General features: G+C 42.2%; 1 protein-coding gene across 2 annotated transcripts in view; it reads right to left on the bottom strand.

The window, feature by feature from the left end:
• The window catches only part of LOC143770136 (sulfotransferase 2B1-like), a 297,130-nt gene that overhangs the window by 77,035 nt on the left and 200,894 nt on the right, over positions 1–19,201 (bottom strand). For both annotated transcript variants that reach the window (XM_077259457.1, XM_077259458.1), the window contains one exon: positions 7,028–7,154. In XM_077259457.1, coding sequence (XP_077115572.1) covers positions 7,028–7,154 — 127 coding nt within the window. The remainder of the gene's footprint in view (positions 1–7,027; positions 7,155–19,201) is intronic.

Below are 19,201 nucleotides of genomic sequence, written 5' to 3'. Positions count from 1 at the left end.
ATTTAGTAGATCCTCCTTTTGCAAAAATAACAGCCTCTAGTCGCTTCCTGTAGCTTTTAATGAGTTCCTGGATCCTGGATGAAGGTATTTTTGACCATTCCTCTTTACAAAACAATTCCAGTTCAGTTAAGTTTGATGGTCGCCGAGCATGGACAGCCCTCTTCAAATGATCCCACAGATGTTCAATGATATTCAGGTCTGGGGACTGGGATGGCCATTCCATAACAGTGTAATTGTTCCTCTGCATGAATGCCTGAGTAGATTTGGAGCGGTGTTTTGGATCATTGTCTTGCTGAAAGATCCATCCCCTGCGTAACTTCAACTTTGTCACTGATTCATGAACATTATTGTCAATAATCTGCTGATACTGAGAGGAATCCTTGCGTCCCTCAACTTTAACAAGATTCCCGGTGCCGGGATTGACCACACAGCCCCAAAGCATGATGGAACCTCCACCAAATTTTACTGTGGGTAGCAAGTGTTTTTCTTGGAATGCTGTGTTTTTTTGCTGCCATGCATAACGTCTTTTTGTATGACCAAACAACTCAATCTTGGTTTCATCAGTCCACAGGACCTTCTTCCAAAAATAAATGGGCTTCTCCAAATGTGCTTTTACATACCTCAGCCGACTCTGTTTGTGGTGTGCTTGCAGAAATGGCTTCTTTCGCATCACTCTCCCATACAGCTTCTCCTTGTGCAAAGTGCGTTGTATAGTTGACCGATAAACAGTGACACCATCTGCAGCAAGTTGATGCTGCAGCTCTCTAGAGGTGGTCTGAGGATGGTCCTTGACTGATCTCACCATTCTTCTCTGCCTTTCTGATGTTTTTCTTGGCCTGCCACTTCTGGCCTTAACAACAACTGTACCTGTGTTCTTCCATTTCCTTACTATGTTCCTCACAGTGGAAATTGACAGGTTAAATCTCTGAGACAGCTTTTTGTATCCTTCCCCTGAACAACTATGTTGAATAATCTTTGTTTTCAGATCATTTGACAGTTGTTTTGAGGAGCACATGATGCCACTCTTCAGAGGAGATTCAAACAGGAGAACAACTTGCAAGTGGTCACTTTAAGTAGCTTTTCTCATGATTGCATACACCTGGCTATGAAGTTCAAAGCTCAATGAGGTTACAAAACCAAAAAAAGAGCTTTAGTAAGTCAGTAAAAAGTAGGTAGGAGTATTTAAAACAAGAAAATGATAAGGGTGCCGATACTTATGCACCTGTCAAATTTTGTTTGAATGCAGATTGCATATTTTCTGTTAGTACAATAAACCTCATTTCAAGGCAGAAACATTACTGTGTCCAACAGTTATTAGATATATGAAACTGACATAGCTGTTGCAAAAAAAAACAATTTTTATAAAACATTAAGCTTAAGAATAATAGGGGTGCCCAAACTTTTTCATATAACTGTATATATATATATATATATATATATATATATATATATACAGTGGGGCAAAAAAGTATTTAGTCAGTCAGCAATAGTGCAAGTTCCACCACTTAAAAAGATGAGAGGCGTCTGTAATTTACATCATAGGTAGACCTCAACTATGGGAGACAAACTGAGACAAAAAAATCCAGAAAATCACATTGTCTGTTTTTTTAACATTTTATTTGCATATTATGGTGGAAAATAAGTATTTGGTCAGAAACAAAATTTCATCTCAATACTTTGTAATATATCCTTTGTTGGCAATGACAGAGGTCAAACGTTTTCTGTAAGTCTTCACAAGGTTGCCACACACTGTTGATGGTATGTTGGCCCATTCCTCCATGCAGATCTCCTCTAGAGCAGTGATGTTTTTGGCTTTTCGCTTGACAACACGGACTTTCAACTCATTCCAAAGGTTTTCTATAGGGTTGAGATCTGGAGACTGGCTAGGCCACTCCAGGACCTTGAAATGCTTCTTACGAAGCCACTCCTTCGTTGCCCTGGCGGTGTGCTTTGGATCATTGTCATGTTGAAAGACCCAGCCATGTTTCATCTTCAATGCCCTTGCTGATGGAAGGAGGTTTGCACTCAAAATCTCACGATACATGGCCCCATTCATTCTTTCATGTACCCGGATCAGTCGTCCTGGCCCCTTTGCAGAGAAACAGCCCCAAAGCATGATGTTTCCACCACCATGCTTTACAGTAGGTATGGTGTTTGATGGATGCAACTCAGTATTCTTTTTCCTCCAAACACGACAAGTTGTGTTTCTACCAAACAGTTCCAGTTTGGTTTCATCAGACCATAGGACATTCTCCCAAAACTCCTCTGGATCATCCAAATGCTCTCTAGCAAACTTCAGACGGGCCCGGACATGTACTGGCTTAAGCAGTGGGACACGTCTGGCACTGCAGGATCTGAGTCCATGGTGGCGTAGTGTGTTACTTATGGTAGGCCTTGTTACATTGGTCCCAGCTCTCTGCAGTTCATTCACTAGGTCCCCCCGCGTGGTTCTGGGATTTTTGCTCACCGTTCTTGTGATCATTCTGACCCCACGGGGTGGGATTTTGCGTGGAGCCCCAGATCGAGGGAGATTATCAGTGGTCTTGAATGTCTTCCATTTTCTAATTATTGCTCCCACTGTTGATTTTTTCACTCCAAGCTGGTTGGCTATTGCTGATTCAGTCTTCCCAGCCTGGTGCAGGGCTACAATTTTGTTTCTGGTGTCCTTTGACAGCTCTTTGGTCTTCACCATAGTGGAGTTTGGAGTCAGACTGTTTGAGGGTGTGCACAGGTGTCTTTTTATACTGATAACAAGTTTAAACAGGTGCTATTACTACAGGTAATGAGTGGAGGAAAGAGGAGACTCTTAAAGAAGAAGTTACAGGTCTGTGAGAGCCAGAAATCTTGATTGTTTGTTTCTGACCAAATACTTATTTTCCACCATAATATGCAAATAAAATGTTAAAAAAACAGACAATGTGATTTTCTGGATTTTTTTGTCTCAGTTTGTCTCCCATAGTTGAGGTCTACCTATGATGTAAATTACAGACGCCTCTCATCTTTTTAAGTGGTGGAACTTGCACTATTGCTGACTGACTAAATACTTTTTTGCCCCACTGTATATATATATATATATATATTTTTTTTTTTTTATCTATTCTATTTTGAACCCCTTTACCCCCAAGGGTGGTTTGCACGTTAATGACAGGGCCAATTTTTACAATTCTGACCACGGTCCCTTTATGAGGTTATAACTCTGGAACGCTTCAATGGATCCCAATGATTCTGACAAATGTTTTCTCGTGACATATCGTACTTCAAGACAGTGGTAACATTTCTTTGATATTACTTGGGTTTATTTGTGAAATAATATGATATGTTACACAAAATACTTAATAACTAGCATTTCCCACATGTGTACTTTACATTAGCACAATTTTGAAAGCACATTTTCTTTTGTTAGGGAGTTATAAGGGTTAAAATTGACCATCAATTTCTCATTTTTACAACATTATTTATTTTTTTAGGGATTAGGGACCACATCACATTTGAAGTCACTTTGAGGGGTCTATATGATAGAAAATATCAAAAAGTTACACCATTCTAAAAACTGCACCCCTCAAGGTGCTCAAAACCACATTTAAGAAGATTATTAACTCTTCAAGTGCTTCACAGGAATTTTTGGAATATTTTTTAAAAAATGAACATTTAACTTTTTTTCACAAAAGCATTAATTCAGATTCAATTTGTTTTATTTCACCAAGGGTATCAGGAGAAATTGGACCCCAACAGTTGTTGTACAATTTGTCCTGAGTACGCCGTTACCCCATATGTGGAGTTACACCACTGTTTGGACGCATGACTGAGCTTGGAAGAGAAGAAGTGCCATTTGACTTTTCAATGCAAAATTGGCTGGAATTGAGATAGGACGCCATGTCGCGTTTGGAGAGCCCCTGATGTGCCTAAACATAGGAAACCCCCCACAAGTGACACCATTTTGAAAGTAGACCCCCAAGGAACATATCTAGATGTGTTGTGAGAACTTTGAACCCCCAAGTGTTTCACTAAAGTTTATAATGCAGAGCAGTGAAAATAAAATATTATTTTTTCCCACAAATATGATTTTTTAGCCCCCAAATTTTTATTTTCCCAAGGGTAACAGGAGAAACTGGATGTCAAAAGTTGTTGTTCAGATTGTCATGAGTATGCGGATACCCCATATGTGGGGGTAAACCACTGTTTGGGCGCACGGCAGAGCTTGGAAGAGAAGAAGTGCCATTTGACTTTTCAATGAAAAATTGGCTGGAATTGAGATAGGACGCCATGTCGCATTTGGAGAGACCCTGATGTGCCTAAACATAGGAAACCCCCCAAAAGTTACACCATTTTGAAAGTAGACCCCGAAGGAACTTATATAGATGTGTGGTGAGTACTTTGAACCCCCAAGTGTTTCACAGTAGTTTATAATGTAGAGCCATGAAAAATAAAAAATATTTTTTTTCCACAAAAATTATTTTTTAGCCCCCAATTTTGTATTTTCCCAATTTGTGCAATTTGTCCTGAGTACGCTGATACCCCATATGTGAGAGAAAACTACTGTTTGAATGCATGGCAGAGCTCGGAAGGGAAGAAGTGGCATTTTGGAATGCAGACTTTGATGGAATGGTTTGCGGGCATCACATTGGGTTTACAGAGCCCCTGATGTACCTAAACAGTAGAAACCCCCACAAGTGACCCCATATTGGAAACTAGACCCCCAAGGAACTTATCTAGATGTGTTGTGAGAACTTTTAACCCCCAAGTGTTTCACCAAAGATTATAATGCAGAGCGGTGAAAATAAAATATTGTATAATATATATATATATATATATATATATATATATATATATATATATATATATATATATAGGTAAACCACTGTTTGGGTGCACAGCAGAGCTCGGAAGGGAAGGAGCACCGTTTTACTTTTTCAATGCAGAATTGGATGGAATTGAGATCGGACGTCATGTTGCATTTGTTGCATTGCAGAGCTCCTGATGTGCCTAAACAGTGGAAACTTCCTAATTCTAACTCCAACCCTGACCCCAACACGCCCCTAACCCTAATCCCAACCCTAACCCCAACACACCCCTTACCCTAATCCCAACCCTAGCCATACCTCTAACCCAAACACCGTCCTTACCCTAATCCCAACCCCAACACACCCCTAACCCCAACACACCCCTAACCCTAATCCCAACCCTAACCATAACCCTAACCACACCCCTAACTCTGACACAACCCTAACCCAACCGTAAACATAATTCAAACCCTATCCCCAACTCTAGCCCCAACCTTAACTTTAGCCCCAACCCTAACCCTAACTTTAGAAGCAACCCTAACTTTAGACCTAATCCTAACTTTAGCCTCAACCCTAACCCTAATGGGAAAATGGGAATGAATACTTTTTTATTTTATTATTTTTACCTTACTAAGGCAGATTTATTTACTATTTATAGCGGGTTTTTATGTTTGGCAGCTGTCACACACTAAAATACACTTTTTATTGCAAAAAATATTATTTGCGTTACCACATTTTGAGAGCTATAATTTTTCCATATTTTGGTCTACAGAGTCTTGTGAGGTCTTGTTTTTTGCGGGACGAGTTGACATTTTTATTGGTAACATTTTTGGGCACATTAAGTTTTTTGATCACTTTTTATTTCAATTTTTGTTAGGCAGAATGAACAAAAACAGCAATTCATGAATTTCTTTTGGGGGGGCGTTTATACCGTTCCGCGCTTGTTAAAATTGATAAAGCAGTTTTATTCTTTGGGTCAGTATGATTACAGCGATACCTCATTTATTTTTTTTATGTTTTTGGCATTTTTATACAATAAAAACTATTTTATAGAAAAAATAATTATTTTTGCATCGCTTGATTCTGAGGGCTATAATTTTTTTTTTTCGCTGATGATGCTGTATGGTGGCTCGTTTTTTGCGGGACAAGATGACATTTTCAGCGGTACCATGTTTATTTGTATCCGTGTTTTTGATTGCGTGTTATTCTACTTTTTGTTCGGCGGTATGATAAAGCTTTGTTTTTTGCCTAGTTTTTTTTACGGTGTTCACTGAAGGGGTTAACTAGTGGGACAGTTTTATAGGTCGGGATGTTACGGATGCGGCGATGCTAAATATATGTACTTTTATTGTTTTTTTTATTAACGTAAAGAAATGTATTTATTGGAACAATATTTTTTTTTATTTATTTAGGATTTTTTCTTTTTTTTTTTTCTTTTACACATGTTAATTTTTTCTTCTGCTTTTTTACTTTGTGCCAGGGTGGGACATCACTGTATCATGTCAGATTGCTGATCTGACACTTTGCAAAGCACTGTGTCAGATCAGCATTCTGACAGGCAGTGCAGGAGGCTTGCCGGCTCCTGCTCTCAGCAGGCGCTTGCAATCCACCTCCCTGGAGGACCCAGAAGGACCCCCCGCTGCCATCTTGGATCCGGGGCCTGCAGGGAGGAGATGCTTGGAGCAACGCGATCACATCGCATTGTTCCGAGGGTCTCAGGGAAGCACGCAGGGAGCCCCCTCCCTGCACGATGCTTCCCTATGCCACTGGAATGCTGCAATCATGTTTTGTCGCAGTGTTCCGGGGGTTAAAACTACAACTCGTAAAAAATAAGTCCTCACATGACCATATTGACAGAAAAATAAAAAGTTATGGCTCTGGGAAAAAGGAGAGTGAAAAACGAAAATGCAAAACCGAAAAAAACTGGGGTCATTAAGGGGTTAAAACATTAGTATTATTGTTTCTATATGATTATGAACTTGTTTTTTTTTACGTTTGAGGTCTGAAAGCACTTTGCTTTTGTTTTTTTAATTTTTACCATTTTTCTTTTTCAGAAAAAAAAAAATGCATTGCTTGGAAATTCAGAGACGTCAGAAGTTTATAGAATAAATGAACAATTTACATTTTACTAAAAAAAATGCATGTAAAGAGAAAAATCAGACAAACTGAACATTTTGCAGTGGTCTCTAAACTTTTGCCAGAGCTGTATTTTTCTTATTACATATTCCTTTAAGTGAAAATATTACCATTTCCCTGTAAAAATTCATCTATGAATTTCTCAAAATCTTCCAAAGCTTCACAGATATTAAAAATCTTGCTGTATTGGAAATAGGACACAATAATATCTCGCGGATTTCTTATTGTGTAGATAATCTGAAAAAAAGAAATGAAGGATAAGAAGGTGTATTTCATATCACAATGCAAGATGTTCTTTTTTATATATGTAATCATATATGTATCAATGTAAAGGCAATATAAGACATATACAGTTATTATATGTTGTATTTTCCATAAAATACTGTCTTTTTCAGACTATAAGATGCATCAGACCATAAGACGCAGCTAAGTTTTAGAGGAGGAGAAAAAAAATTGAAGCAAAAATGTGGAGAAAGATACTTGGCTAAAATTAAGTCTTTTTAAATTATTGCAATCATAAGTTGAACTTTTTCAAGCTTGAGACCTTGTGAGGAGCCAGATAGAGAGGCAACGCTGCTGTGTGTGATGTCCAGTGGGAGGGACTATGCTCCCCACACCCATAGTCCCCCCCTTCTCGGTGTCAGCTTCAGTGCATAGAGGTGGGAGGGACTATTGGCATGGGGAGCAGTGAATATTCATTCTTGTTAGCTGCGGGCATATGTGTTAGCTGTGGCAGTCAATTTTGACTACTGTGACCCGCTGCTCCGCTGCTGATCGTCCCCCACAATCAGACTATAAGATAAAGTACATCCGGACTATAAGATGCACCCCACAGATTCCTCCAAAACTTTGGAGGAAAAAAGTGTATCTTATAGACCAAAATATATGGTTACTATTTTAGAGCTTCTTTTCTTAGAACTCTGGAAATTTATTCTTCTTCTCTAATTCCTCATTAAAATGTATTAGCTCATCATGTGAGTGACAATTTTATCTTCATACTGTTGTGGTGCGTCATGCACACAGGGACCTGTGGGAAGTCCATTATTCTGTATATGGAGGCCATAATAAGGTTTGTGTAGGGGGCTATGAAGGCTGTGGTACTGTCATGTCCTCCTGGAAGACCTGGAGTTAGAAGGTCACGTTGGGTAATGAATCACAGTCCTGTTCCTCTTTAGAGATGGTGTGATTTATGTCCTATTTTAAATAGATTTCCTCTATTTCTGAACTGAGAGGGATAAGAATACTTTCCATGCTGGCGGAGACCATACAGCCTGGTTGTTCTCAGCTGCAACTTCTTATCATACACTCCCTTTATTAATACTAGTTCTGGGCTTTAGTCCTTGTCTGTGAAAGATGTGTCTTCTTGTGCTAAGTGCTAAAGCTGAGCAGTTCGATTGGAGTTGTAGTAGTAGTAATCTGTTGTTTGCTGCTGTAAGTGAGAGTTTATCTCCTGGTCCCTATACCTATTTAGTTTATTCTTCCTACCCTCCTCCCTATTGTTGGTGTGTGCTTTTGTATGATAGTGTTTTTCTGTTATCCTTGTTTTGTCTTTGTGTCTTGTTTATCTTTTATTTCTGTCCAAGGCCTCATGGAGGTCGGGGAGGGGACAGATCAAGGTATAACAAGAGCATAGTAAAGTCATAGACCCAAGCTTCTCAACCTTTAAGAATACCTTTGGGACAGGGATAATTAGAATCCCAGGTGCAGGGAAAGTTTGAGACCCCTCTCCCGTACTAAAGACCGTCACCTCGTGACATTTTCACTGGCCACACCATTTTGCATCTTGTTATGGACCCCATCGCAGTCCTTGTTGAAAAATTGCAGGGTCTGTCTCTTGAACTGTAAGGCTTGCAATCTAAGGCCTTGCAGCAACAGCAGACTATTGAGCTGGTGGGCAGTCAGGCTGAACAGGAACCTAAGGTGACCCTCCAGGATAGGTTTTCTGGGGGATGGGATAAATTTGTTGCTTTCTGTGAAGCCTGCAAGCTTCATTTTAGCCTTTAGCCTTTGTATGCATTCATCTGGGAGTCAGGAGCTATGGGTAGGGATTGGATTGTTATTTTCCTACTTCAGGGAGATACTTATGTTTGGGCCTATTCACTTCTGTCAAACTCACTGGCTTTCCCGTCAGTCAATGGGTTTTGTGAGGCCCTAGGTCTTGTGTATAATGATCCAGACCATGTCTCTCTTGCTGAGTCAAAGCTACATAAGCTCCAGCAGAGAGACCAGCCAGCAGAGGAATTCTGCTCTGAGTTCCATGAATGGGCTAATGACAACATGTGGAAAGATCTTGCTCTGAGTAGTCAGTTTTGTCAGGTAATGTATGAATGATTAAAAGACGCACTGGTGCTTTACAAAACTCCTGAGTCGTTTGAGGCTGCCATGGCTCGGCCATATGAATATATGGATGCCTGAGGGATAGACGTGCTTTGACTTCGGCCCCTACGGTACTCCCAAAAGCCAAAGTCCTCCTTATATGCTCTGAAAAACAGTTAAGGGGCGAGTTCTTTCTGTGGTAAAAAGCGTAATTTAATTGGATTCTGTCCTTTGCTAAAGCACCAGAAAGCTGTCGAAAAACATTTTACCCAAGATTGTGTGGAGGATAACAACCTTGCTGTGTGTATTGTTATGACCCCAATGGCAGAGGGTCTCAGAAATATTTACTAAGTCTGCAAACACAAAAACCAGCTCATAGGGCAGTGGTAACTGGGCTGACCATATATCTAATCCTAGCACCACAAATAACAGCAGCCGGGGAACGTGCCTACGTTGATTCTAGACGTCTCGCGCCAGCCGGAGAACTAACTAACCCTAGAAGGGAAAAGAAAGACCTTTCTTGCCTCCAGAGAAAAGACCCCAAAAGTTGGATACAAGCCCCCAACAAATAATAATGGTGAGGTAAGAGGAAAAGACAAACGTAAGAATGAGCTAGGTATTTAGCAAAGAGAGGCCCACTAGCTAATAGCAGAATATAGTAAGATAACTTATATGGTCAGCAAAAACCCTATCAAAAATATCCACGCTGGAAATTCAAGAACCCCCGAACCGTCTAACGGCCCGGGGGGAGAACATCAGCCCCCTAGAGCTTCCAGCAAGGTCAGGAATCACATTTAGTACAAGCTGGACAAAAATAAGAGCAAGCAAATAACCCAAAAAACAAAGAAGCAGGACTTAGCTTAATTTAGCACGAACCGGGACCAGCAGATAGGAGCAAACAGAAAGGATCTGATTACAACGATGCCAGGCACTGGACTAAGGATCCAGGAAGTTTATATAGCAACACCCCTGGACTAACGGCCCAGGTGGGTGCAAACTGAGGGAAGAAACTCCCAGAGTAATATCACTAGTAACAACAAGAGGGAGCCAAAAAGTCTAATTCACAACAGTACCCCCCCCTTAAGGAGGGGTCACCGAACCCTCACCAAGACAACCAGGGTGATCAGGATGAGCAGCGTGAAAGGCACGAACTAAATCGGCCGCATGCACGTCAGAGGCAACCACCCAGGAATTATCCTCCTGACCATAGCCCTTCCACTTGACCAGATACTGAAGTCTCCGTCTGGAGAGACGAGAATCCAAGATCTTCTCCACCACGTACTCCATCTCGCCCTCAACCAACACCGGAGCAGGAGGCTCAGCAGAAGGAACCACAGGCACAACGTAGCGTCGCAACAAGGACCTATGGAACACGTTGTGAATGGCAAACGACACCGGAAGATCCAAGCGAAAGGACACTGGATTAAGGATTTCCAATATCTTGTAAGGACCGATGAAGCGAGGCTTAAATTTAGGAGAGGAGACCTTCATAGGAACAAATCGAGAAGACAGCCACACCAAATCCCCAACACGAAGTCGGGGACCCACACCGCGGTGGCGGTTGGCAAAACGCTGAGCCTTCTCCTGTGACAATTTTAAGTTGTCCACCACATGATTCCAGATCTGCTGCAACCTATCCACCACAGAATCTACCCCAGGACAGTCAGAAGGCTCCACATGTCCCGAGGAAAAACGAGGATGGAAACCAGAGTTGCAGAAAAATGGCGAAACCAAAGTAGCGGAACTAGCCCGATTATTAAGGGCAAACTCAGCCAACGGCAAGAAGGTCACCCAATCATCCTGATCTGCCGAAACAAAACACCTCAAATAAGCCTCCAGAGTCTGATTAGTTCGCTCCGTTTGTCCATTAGTCTGAGGATGAAAGGCAGACGAGAACGACAAATCAATGCCCATCCTAGCACAAAAGGATCGCCAGAACCTGGAAACAAACTGGGATCCTCTGTCAGACACAATATTCTCAGGAATGCTGTGTAAGCGAACCACATTCTGAAAGAACACAGGAACCAGATCGGAAGAGGAAGGCAGCTTAGGCAAAGGCACCAAATGGACCATTTTCGAAAAGCGATCACATACCACCCAGATGACAGACATACCCTGAGACACCGGGAGATCAGAAATGAAATCCATGGAAATGTGTGTCCAAGGCCTCTTCGGGACAGGCAAGGGCAAGAGCAACCCGCTGGCACGAGAACAGCAAGGCTTAGCTCGAGCACAAGTCCCACAGGACTGCACAAATGACCGCACATCCCGTGACAAGGAAGGCCACCAAAAGGACCTAGCCACCAGATCTCTGGTGCCAAAAATTCCCGGATGACCTGCCAACACCGAGGAATGAACCTCGGAAATGACTCTGCTGGTCCACTTATCAGGAACAAACAGTCTGTCAGGTGGACAAGAGTCAGGTCTACCAGCCTGAAATCTCTGCAACACGCGTCGCAAATCAGGAGAAATGGCTGACAAAATAACTCCCTCTTTAAGAATACCAACTGGTTCTGCGACTCCAGGAGAGTCAGGCACAAAGCTCCTTGAAAGAGCATCAGCCTTCACATTCTTTGAACCTGGTAAATACGAGACCACAAAGTCAAAACGGGAGAAAAACAATGACCAGCGGGCCTGTCTAGGATTCAGGCGTTTAGCAGACTCGAGATACATCAAATTTTTGTGATCAGTCAAGACCACCACACGATGCTTAGCACCCTCGAGCCAATGACGCCACTCCTCAAATGCCCACTTCATGGCCAGCAACTCCCGATTGCCAACATCATAATTTTGCTCAGCAGGCGAAAACTTCCTAGAGAAGAAAGCACATGGTCTCATTACCGAGCAACCAGGGCCTCTCTGTGACAAAACGGCCCCTGCCCCAATCTCAGAAGCATCCACTTCGACCTGAAAGGGAAGTGAGACATCAGGCTGACACAAAACAGGCGCCGAAGTAAACCGGCGTTTCAACTCCTGGAACGCCTCCACGGCTGCAGGAGCCCAGTTAGCAACATCAGAACCTTTCTTGGTCATATCCGTCAAAGGTTTAACAACGCTAGAAAAATTAGCGATAAAACGACGGTAGAAGTTAGCAAAACCCAAGAACTTCTGAAGACTCTTAACTGACGTGGGTTGAGTCCACTCATGAATAGCTCGGACCTTGACTGGGTCCATCTCCACAGCAGAAGGGGAAAAAATAAACCCCAAAAAGGGAACCTTCTGTACTCCAAAGAGACACTTTGAGCCCTTAACAAACAAAGCATTCTCACGCAAAACCTGAAACACCATCCTGACCTGCTCCACATGTGAGTCCCAATCTTCAGAGAAAACCAGAATATCATCCAGATAAACAATCATAAATTTATCCAGATACTTCCGGAAAATATCATGCATAAAGGACTGAAACACTGAGGGAGCATTAGAGAGCCCAAAAGGCATCACCAAGTACTCAAAATGACCTTCGGGCGTATTAAATGCAGTCTTCCATTCATCTCCTTGCTTAATGCGCACAAGGTTGTACGCACCACGAAGATCTATCTTGGTGAACCACTTGGCACCTTTAATCCGGGCAAACAAGTCCGACAACAGAGGCAAAGGATACTGAAATTTAACAGTGATTTTATTCAGAAGCCGATAGTCAATACAAGGTCTCAAAGATCCGTCCTTCTTGGCCACAAAAAAGAATCCCGCACCAAGAGGGGAAGAGGATGGACGGATATGCCCCTTTTCCAGAGACTCCTTGATATACGAACGCATTGCGGCATGCTTAGGTACAGACAGATTAAATAATCTTCCCTTAGGAAATTTACTACCTGGAATCAAATCTATGGCGCAGTCACAGTCCCTATGAGGAGGCAGAGCACCGGATCTGGACTCGCTGAACACATCCTGATAATCAGACAAATACTCAGGAATTCCGAAGGAGTAGAGGAAGCAATAGACACCGGTGGGGAATCAGCATGAATTCCCTGACAGCCCCAACTTGACACAGACATTGCCTTCCAATCCAAGACTGGATTGTGGGTCTGTAACCATGGCAGCCCCAAAACGACCAAATCATGCATTTTATGCAGAACAAGAAAACGAATCACCTCCCGATGTTCAGGAGTCATGCACATGGTTACCTGCGTCCAAAACTGCGGTTTATTTTCCGCCAATGGCGTAGCATCAATACCTCTAAGAGGAATAGGATTTACCAATGGTTCAAGAACAAAACCACAGCGCTTGGCGAATGACAGATCCATAAGACTCAGGGCAGCACCTGAATCCACAAACGCCATAACAGGGTAAGAAGACAATGAGCAAATTAAAGTCACAGACAAAATAAATTTAGGTTGCAAATTACCAATGGCGACAGGACTAACAACCCTTGTTAGGCGTTTAGAGCCTGCTGATATAACATGTGTAGAATCACCACAGTAAAAACACAACCCATTCTGACGTCTATGATTTTTCCGCTCATTTCTAGTCTGAATTCTATCACATTGCATTAAATCAGGTGTTTGTTCAGACAACAGCACCAGAGGATTAGCGGTTTTGCGCTCCCGCAAACGCCGGTCAATTTGAATAGCCAGCGCCATGGAATCATTCAGACTTGTAGGAATGGGGAAACCCACCATCACATTCTTAATGGCTTCAGAAAGGCCATTTCTGAAATTTGCGGCCAGAGCACACTCATTCCACTGACTAAGCACGGACCATTTCCGAAATTTTTGGCAATACACTTCAGCTTCATCCTGGCCCTGAGAAATAGCCAGCAAGGCTTTTTCTGCCTGAACTTCAAGATTGGGTTCCTCGTAAAGCAATCCGAGCGCCAGAAAAAACGCATCAATATTTGCCAATGCCGGATCTCCTGGCGCTAGCGAGAAAGCCCAATCCTGAGGGTCGCCCCGTAAAAAAGAAATAACAATTTTAACTTGCTGAGCTGAATCTCCAGATGAACGGGGTCTCAGAGAAAGAAACAATTTACAATTATTCTTGAAATTCCTAAACCTAAATCGGTCTCCAGAAAACAGTTCAGGAATAGGTATTTTAGGTTCAGACATAGGACTACTGGTAACAAAATCTTGTATGCCCTGCACACGAGCAGCAAGCTGGTCTACACTTGTAATCAAGGTCTGGACATTCATGTCTGCAGCAAGCACAAGCCACTCAAAGGTAAAGGGGAGAAAGAGAGGAAAAAAAAAAAAAAACTCAGAATTTCCTTTCTTGTTATCCCACTTCTGCAATGCATAAACATTCAATGTTGGCCTGGCATACTGTTATGACCCCAATGGCAGAGGGTCTCAGAAATATTTACTAAGTCTGCAAACACAAAAACCAGCTCATAGGGCAGTGGTAACTGGGCTGACCATATATCTAATCCTAACACCACAAATAACAGCAGCCGGGGAACGTGCCTACGTTGATTCTAGACGTCTCGCGCCAGCCGGAGAACTAACTAACCCTAGAAGGGAAAAGAAAGACCTTTCTTGCCTCCAGAGAAAAGACCCCAAAAGTTGGATACAAGCCCCCAACAAATAATAACGGTGAGGTAAGAGGAAAAGACAAACATAAGAATGAGCTAGGTATTTAGCAAAGAGAGGCCCACTAGCTAATAGCAGAATATAGTAAGATAACTTATATGGTCAGCAAAAACCCTATCAAAAATATCCACGCTGGAAATTCAAGAACCCCCGAACCATCTAACGGCCCGGGGGGAGAACACCAGCCCCCTAGAGCTTCCAGCAAGGTCAGGAATCACATTTAGTACAAGCTGGACAAAAATAAGAGCAAGCAAATAACCCAAAAAACAAAGAAGCAGGACTTAGCTTAATTTAGCACGAACCGGGACCAGCAGATAGGAGCAAACAGAAAGGATCTGATTACAACGATGCCAGGCATTGGACTAAGGATCCAGGAAGTTTATATAGCAACACCCCTGGACTAACGGCCCAGGTGGGTGCAAACTGAGGGAAGAAACTCCCAGAGTAATATCACTAGTAACCACAAGAGGGAGCCAAAAAGTCTAATTCACAACAGTGTATATCCTCTGCATGTGTATCACAGTTTTTCTTACCCGCAGAAGTGGTTATAGGTATAAAAACTGAGATAATATCTATCTAAACTTTCACCAATCTCAAATTCAGGACGAATGTAGCACCTTTGGATTTGTGTTCTGTAGAGATGGGCGAACCCCAACTGTATAGTTTGGCGTCCATACCCCACAGGGCAATGAGCTGCTGCAAGCACTGCCTCAGTGACTACCGGTGACTTCATCAAGGTTACTGCTGGTCACTGAGGCTGCATTCCAAGCCAGGCCAATGAACTGTGGTGACCTTGGTGAGATCACCGCTAGGACGGTGAGGAAAAGTCTCACGGTGCATTGGTGAGTTCCCCACAGTGAAACGGTCACGATTCATTTTTGGATTTGTGGCAGATCTGGTTTCCCTCAGATTAAAACTTTTTTCTTTCATGCCGTTGGGGGTTAATGCAGTTTTTCCCCGGTGGCCTGCTGGTGTAATTGCATTGCTGCTGGGTCTGCTGATGTGGCTGGTGACCACTCCCACCATCCTTCAAGAGGTCACCTGATGCATCAGCTGACTGTCAATGTTAGAGCAATCTGCAGTGACCAAGCTGAAGTAAAGGAGCTTTCTAGGTGCAGTGGTGCTTCAGCTGAATATGATTATCTGATGTCTTTAACCCCTTCACCCCCAAGGGTGGTTTGCACGTTAATAACCGGGCCAATTTTTACAATTCTGACCACTGTCCCTTTATGAGGTTATAACTCTGGAACGCTTCAACGGATCTTGGCGATTCTGACAATGTTTTCTCGTAACATATTGTACATCATGATAGTGGTAAAATTTCTTCGATATAACTTGCGTTTATTTGTGAAAAAAATGAATATTTGGTGAAAATTTTGAAAATTTCGCAATTTTCCAACTTTGAATTTTTATGCCCTTAAATCACAGACATATGTCACGCAAAATACTTAATAAGTAACATTTCCCACATGTCTACTTTACATCAGCACAATTTTGGAACCAAAATTTTTTTTTGTGACGGACTTATAAGGGTTAAATTTGACCAGCAATTTCTCATTTTTACAACACCATTTTTTTTTAGGGACCACATCTCATTTGAAGTCATTTTGAGGGGTCTATATGATAGAAAATACCCAAGTTTGACACCATTCTAAAAACTGCACCCCTCAAGGTACTCAAAACCACTTTCAAGAAGTTTATTAACCCTTCAGGTGTTTCACAGGAATTTTTGGAATGTTTAAATAAAAATGAACATTTAACTTTTTTTCACACAAAATTTAATTCAGCTCCAATTTGTTTTATTTTACCAAGGGTAACAGGAGAAAATAGACCCCAAACGTTGTTGTACAATTTCTCCTGAGTACGCTGATACCCCATATGTGGGGGTAAACCACTGTTTGGGCGCATGGCAGAGCTCAGAAGGAAAGGAGCGCCATTTGACTTTTCAATGCAAAATTGACTGGAATTGAGATGGGACGCCATGTTGCATTTGGAGAGCCCCTGATGTGCCTAAACATTGAAACCCCCCACAAGTGACACCATTTTGGAAAGTAGACCCCCTAAGGAACTTATCTAGATGTGTGGTGAGCACTTTGACCCACCAAGTGCTTCACAGAAGTTTATAATGCAGAGCCGTAAAAATAAAAAATCATATTTTTTCACAAAAATGATCTTTTCGCCCTCAATTTTTTATTTTCCCAAGGGTAAGAGAAGAAATTGGACCCCAAAAATTGTTGTGCAATTTGTCCTGAGTATGCTGATACCCCATATGTGGGTGTAAACCATTGTTTGGGCGCAGGGCAGAGCTCGGAAGAGAAGGAGCGCCATTTGACTTTTCAATGCAAAATTGACTGGAATTGAGATGGGACACCATGTTGCGTTTGGAGAGCCCCTGATGTGCCTAAACATTGAAACCCCCCACAAGTGACACCATTTTGGAAAGTAGACCCCTTAAAGAACTTATCTAGATGTGTGTTGAGCACTTTGACCCAACAAGTGCTTCACAGAAGTTTACAATGCAGAGCCGTAAAAATAAAAAATCATATTTTTTCACAAAAATGATTTTTTGCCCCCATTTTTTAATTTCCCCAAGGGTAAGAGAAGAAATTAGACCACAAAATTTGTTGTGCAATTTGTCCTGAGTACGACGATACCCCATATGTGGGGGTAAACCACTGTTTGGGCGCATAGCAGAGCTCGGAAGGGAAGGAGCGCTATTTTACTTTTCAATGCAAAATTGACTGGAATTAAGATGGGATGCCATGTTGCGTTTGGAGAGCCCCTGATGTGCCTAAACATTAAAAACCCCCACAAGTGACACCATTTTGGAAAGTAGACCCCCTAAGGAACTTATCTAGATGTGTTTTGAGAGCTTTGAACCCCCAAGTGTTTCACTACAGTTTATAACGCAGAGCCGTGAAAATAAAAATTCTTTTTTTTTTCACAAAAATGATTTTTTAGCCCCCAGTTTTGTATTTTCACAAGGGTATCAGGATAAATTGGACCCCAAAAGTTGTTTTCCAATTTGTCCTGAGTACGCTGATACCCCATATGTAGGGAGGAACCACTGTTTGGGTGCATGACAGAGCTCGGAAGTGAAGGAGCGCCATTTGGAATGCAGACTTAAATGGATTGGTCTGCAGGCGTCACGTTGCATTTGCAGAGCCCCTGATGTACCCAAACAGTACAAACCCCCCACAAGTGACCCCATATTGGAAACTAGACACCCCAAGGAACTTATCTAGATGTGTTGTGAGAACTTTGAACCCCCAAGTGTTTCACTACAGTTTACAACGCAGAGCCGTGAAAATAAAAAATCCTTTTTTTCCCACAAAACTTATTTTTTGGCCCCCAGTTTTGTATTTTCCCAAGGGTAGCAGGAGAAATTGGACCCCAAAAGATGATGTCCAATTTGTCCTGAGTACGCTGATATCCAATATGTTGGGGTAAACCCCTGTTTGGGCACACGGGAGAGCTCTGAAGGGAAGGAGCACTGTTTTCCTTTTTCAACGCAGAATTGGCTGGAATTGAGATCGGATGCCATGTCCCATTTGGAGAGCCCCTGATGTGCCTAAACAGTGGAAACCCCCCAATTATAACTGAAACCCTAATCCAAACACACCCCTTACCCTAATCCCAACAGTAACCCTAACCACACCTCTAACCCAGACACACCCAACCCTATTCCCAACCGTAAATGTAATCCAAACCCTAACCCTATCTTTAGCCCCAACCCTAACTGTAGCCCTAACCCTAGCCCCAACCCTAGCCCTAACCCTAGCCCTAACCCTAGCAATAACCCTAGCCCTATCACTAGCCCTAACACTAGCCGTAACACTAGCCCTAACCCTAGCCCCAACCCTAACCCTAGCCCTAACCCTAACCCTAGCCCCAACCCTAGCCCTAACCCTAGCCCTAACACTAGCCCTAACCCTAGCCCCAACCCTAGCCCTAACCCTAGCCCTAACCCTAACCCTAATGGGAAAATGGAAATAAATACATTTTTTTTATTTTTTTATTTTTCCCTAACTAAGGGGGTGATGAAAGGGGGTTTGATTTACTTTTATAGCGGGTTTTTTAGCGGATTTTTATGATTGGCAGCCGTCACACACTGAAAGACGCTTTTCATTGCAAAAAATATTTTTTGCGTTACCACATTTTGAGAGCTATAATTTTTCCATATTTGAGTCCACAGAGTCATGTGAGATCTTGTTTTTTGCGGGACGAGTTGACGTTTTTATTGGTAACATTTTCGGACACGTGACATTTTTTGATCGCTTTTTATTCCGATTTTTGTGAGGCAGAGTGATCAAAAACCAGCTATTCATGAATTTCTTTTGGGGGAGGCGTTTATACCGTTCCGCGTTTGGCAAAATTGATAAAGCAGTTTTATTCATCGGGTCAGTAAGATTACAGAGATATCTCATTTATATCATTTTTTTT

This window comes from Ranitomeya variabilis, chromosome 4, assembly GCF_051348905.1.
Source record: "Ranitomeya variabilis isolate aRanVar5 chromosome 4, aRanVar5.hap1, whole genome shotgun sequence".
Classification (NCBI taxonomy): Eukaryota; Metazoa; Chordata; class Amphibia; order Anura; family Dendrobatidae; genus Ranitomeya; species Ranitomeya variabilis.
The sequence above is the reverse complement of the archived record's forward strand: the minus strand, read 5'-3'. Positions and strand labels throughout refer to the sequence as shown.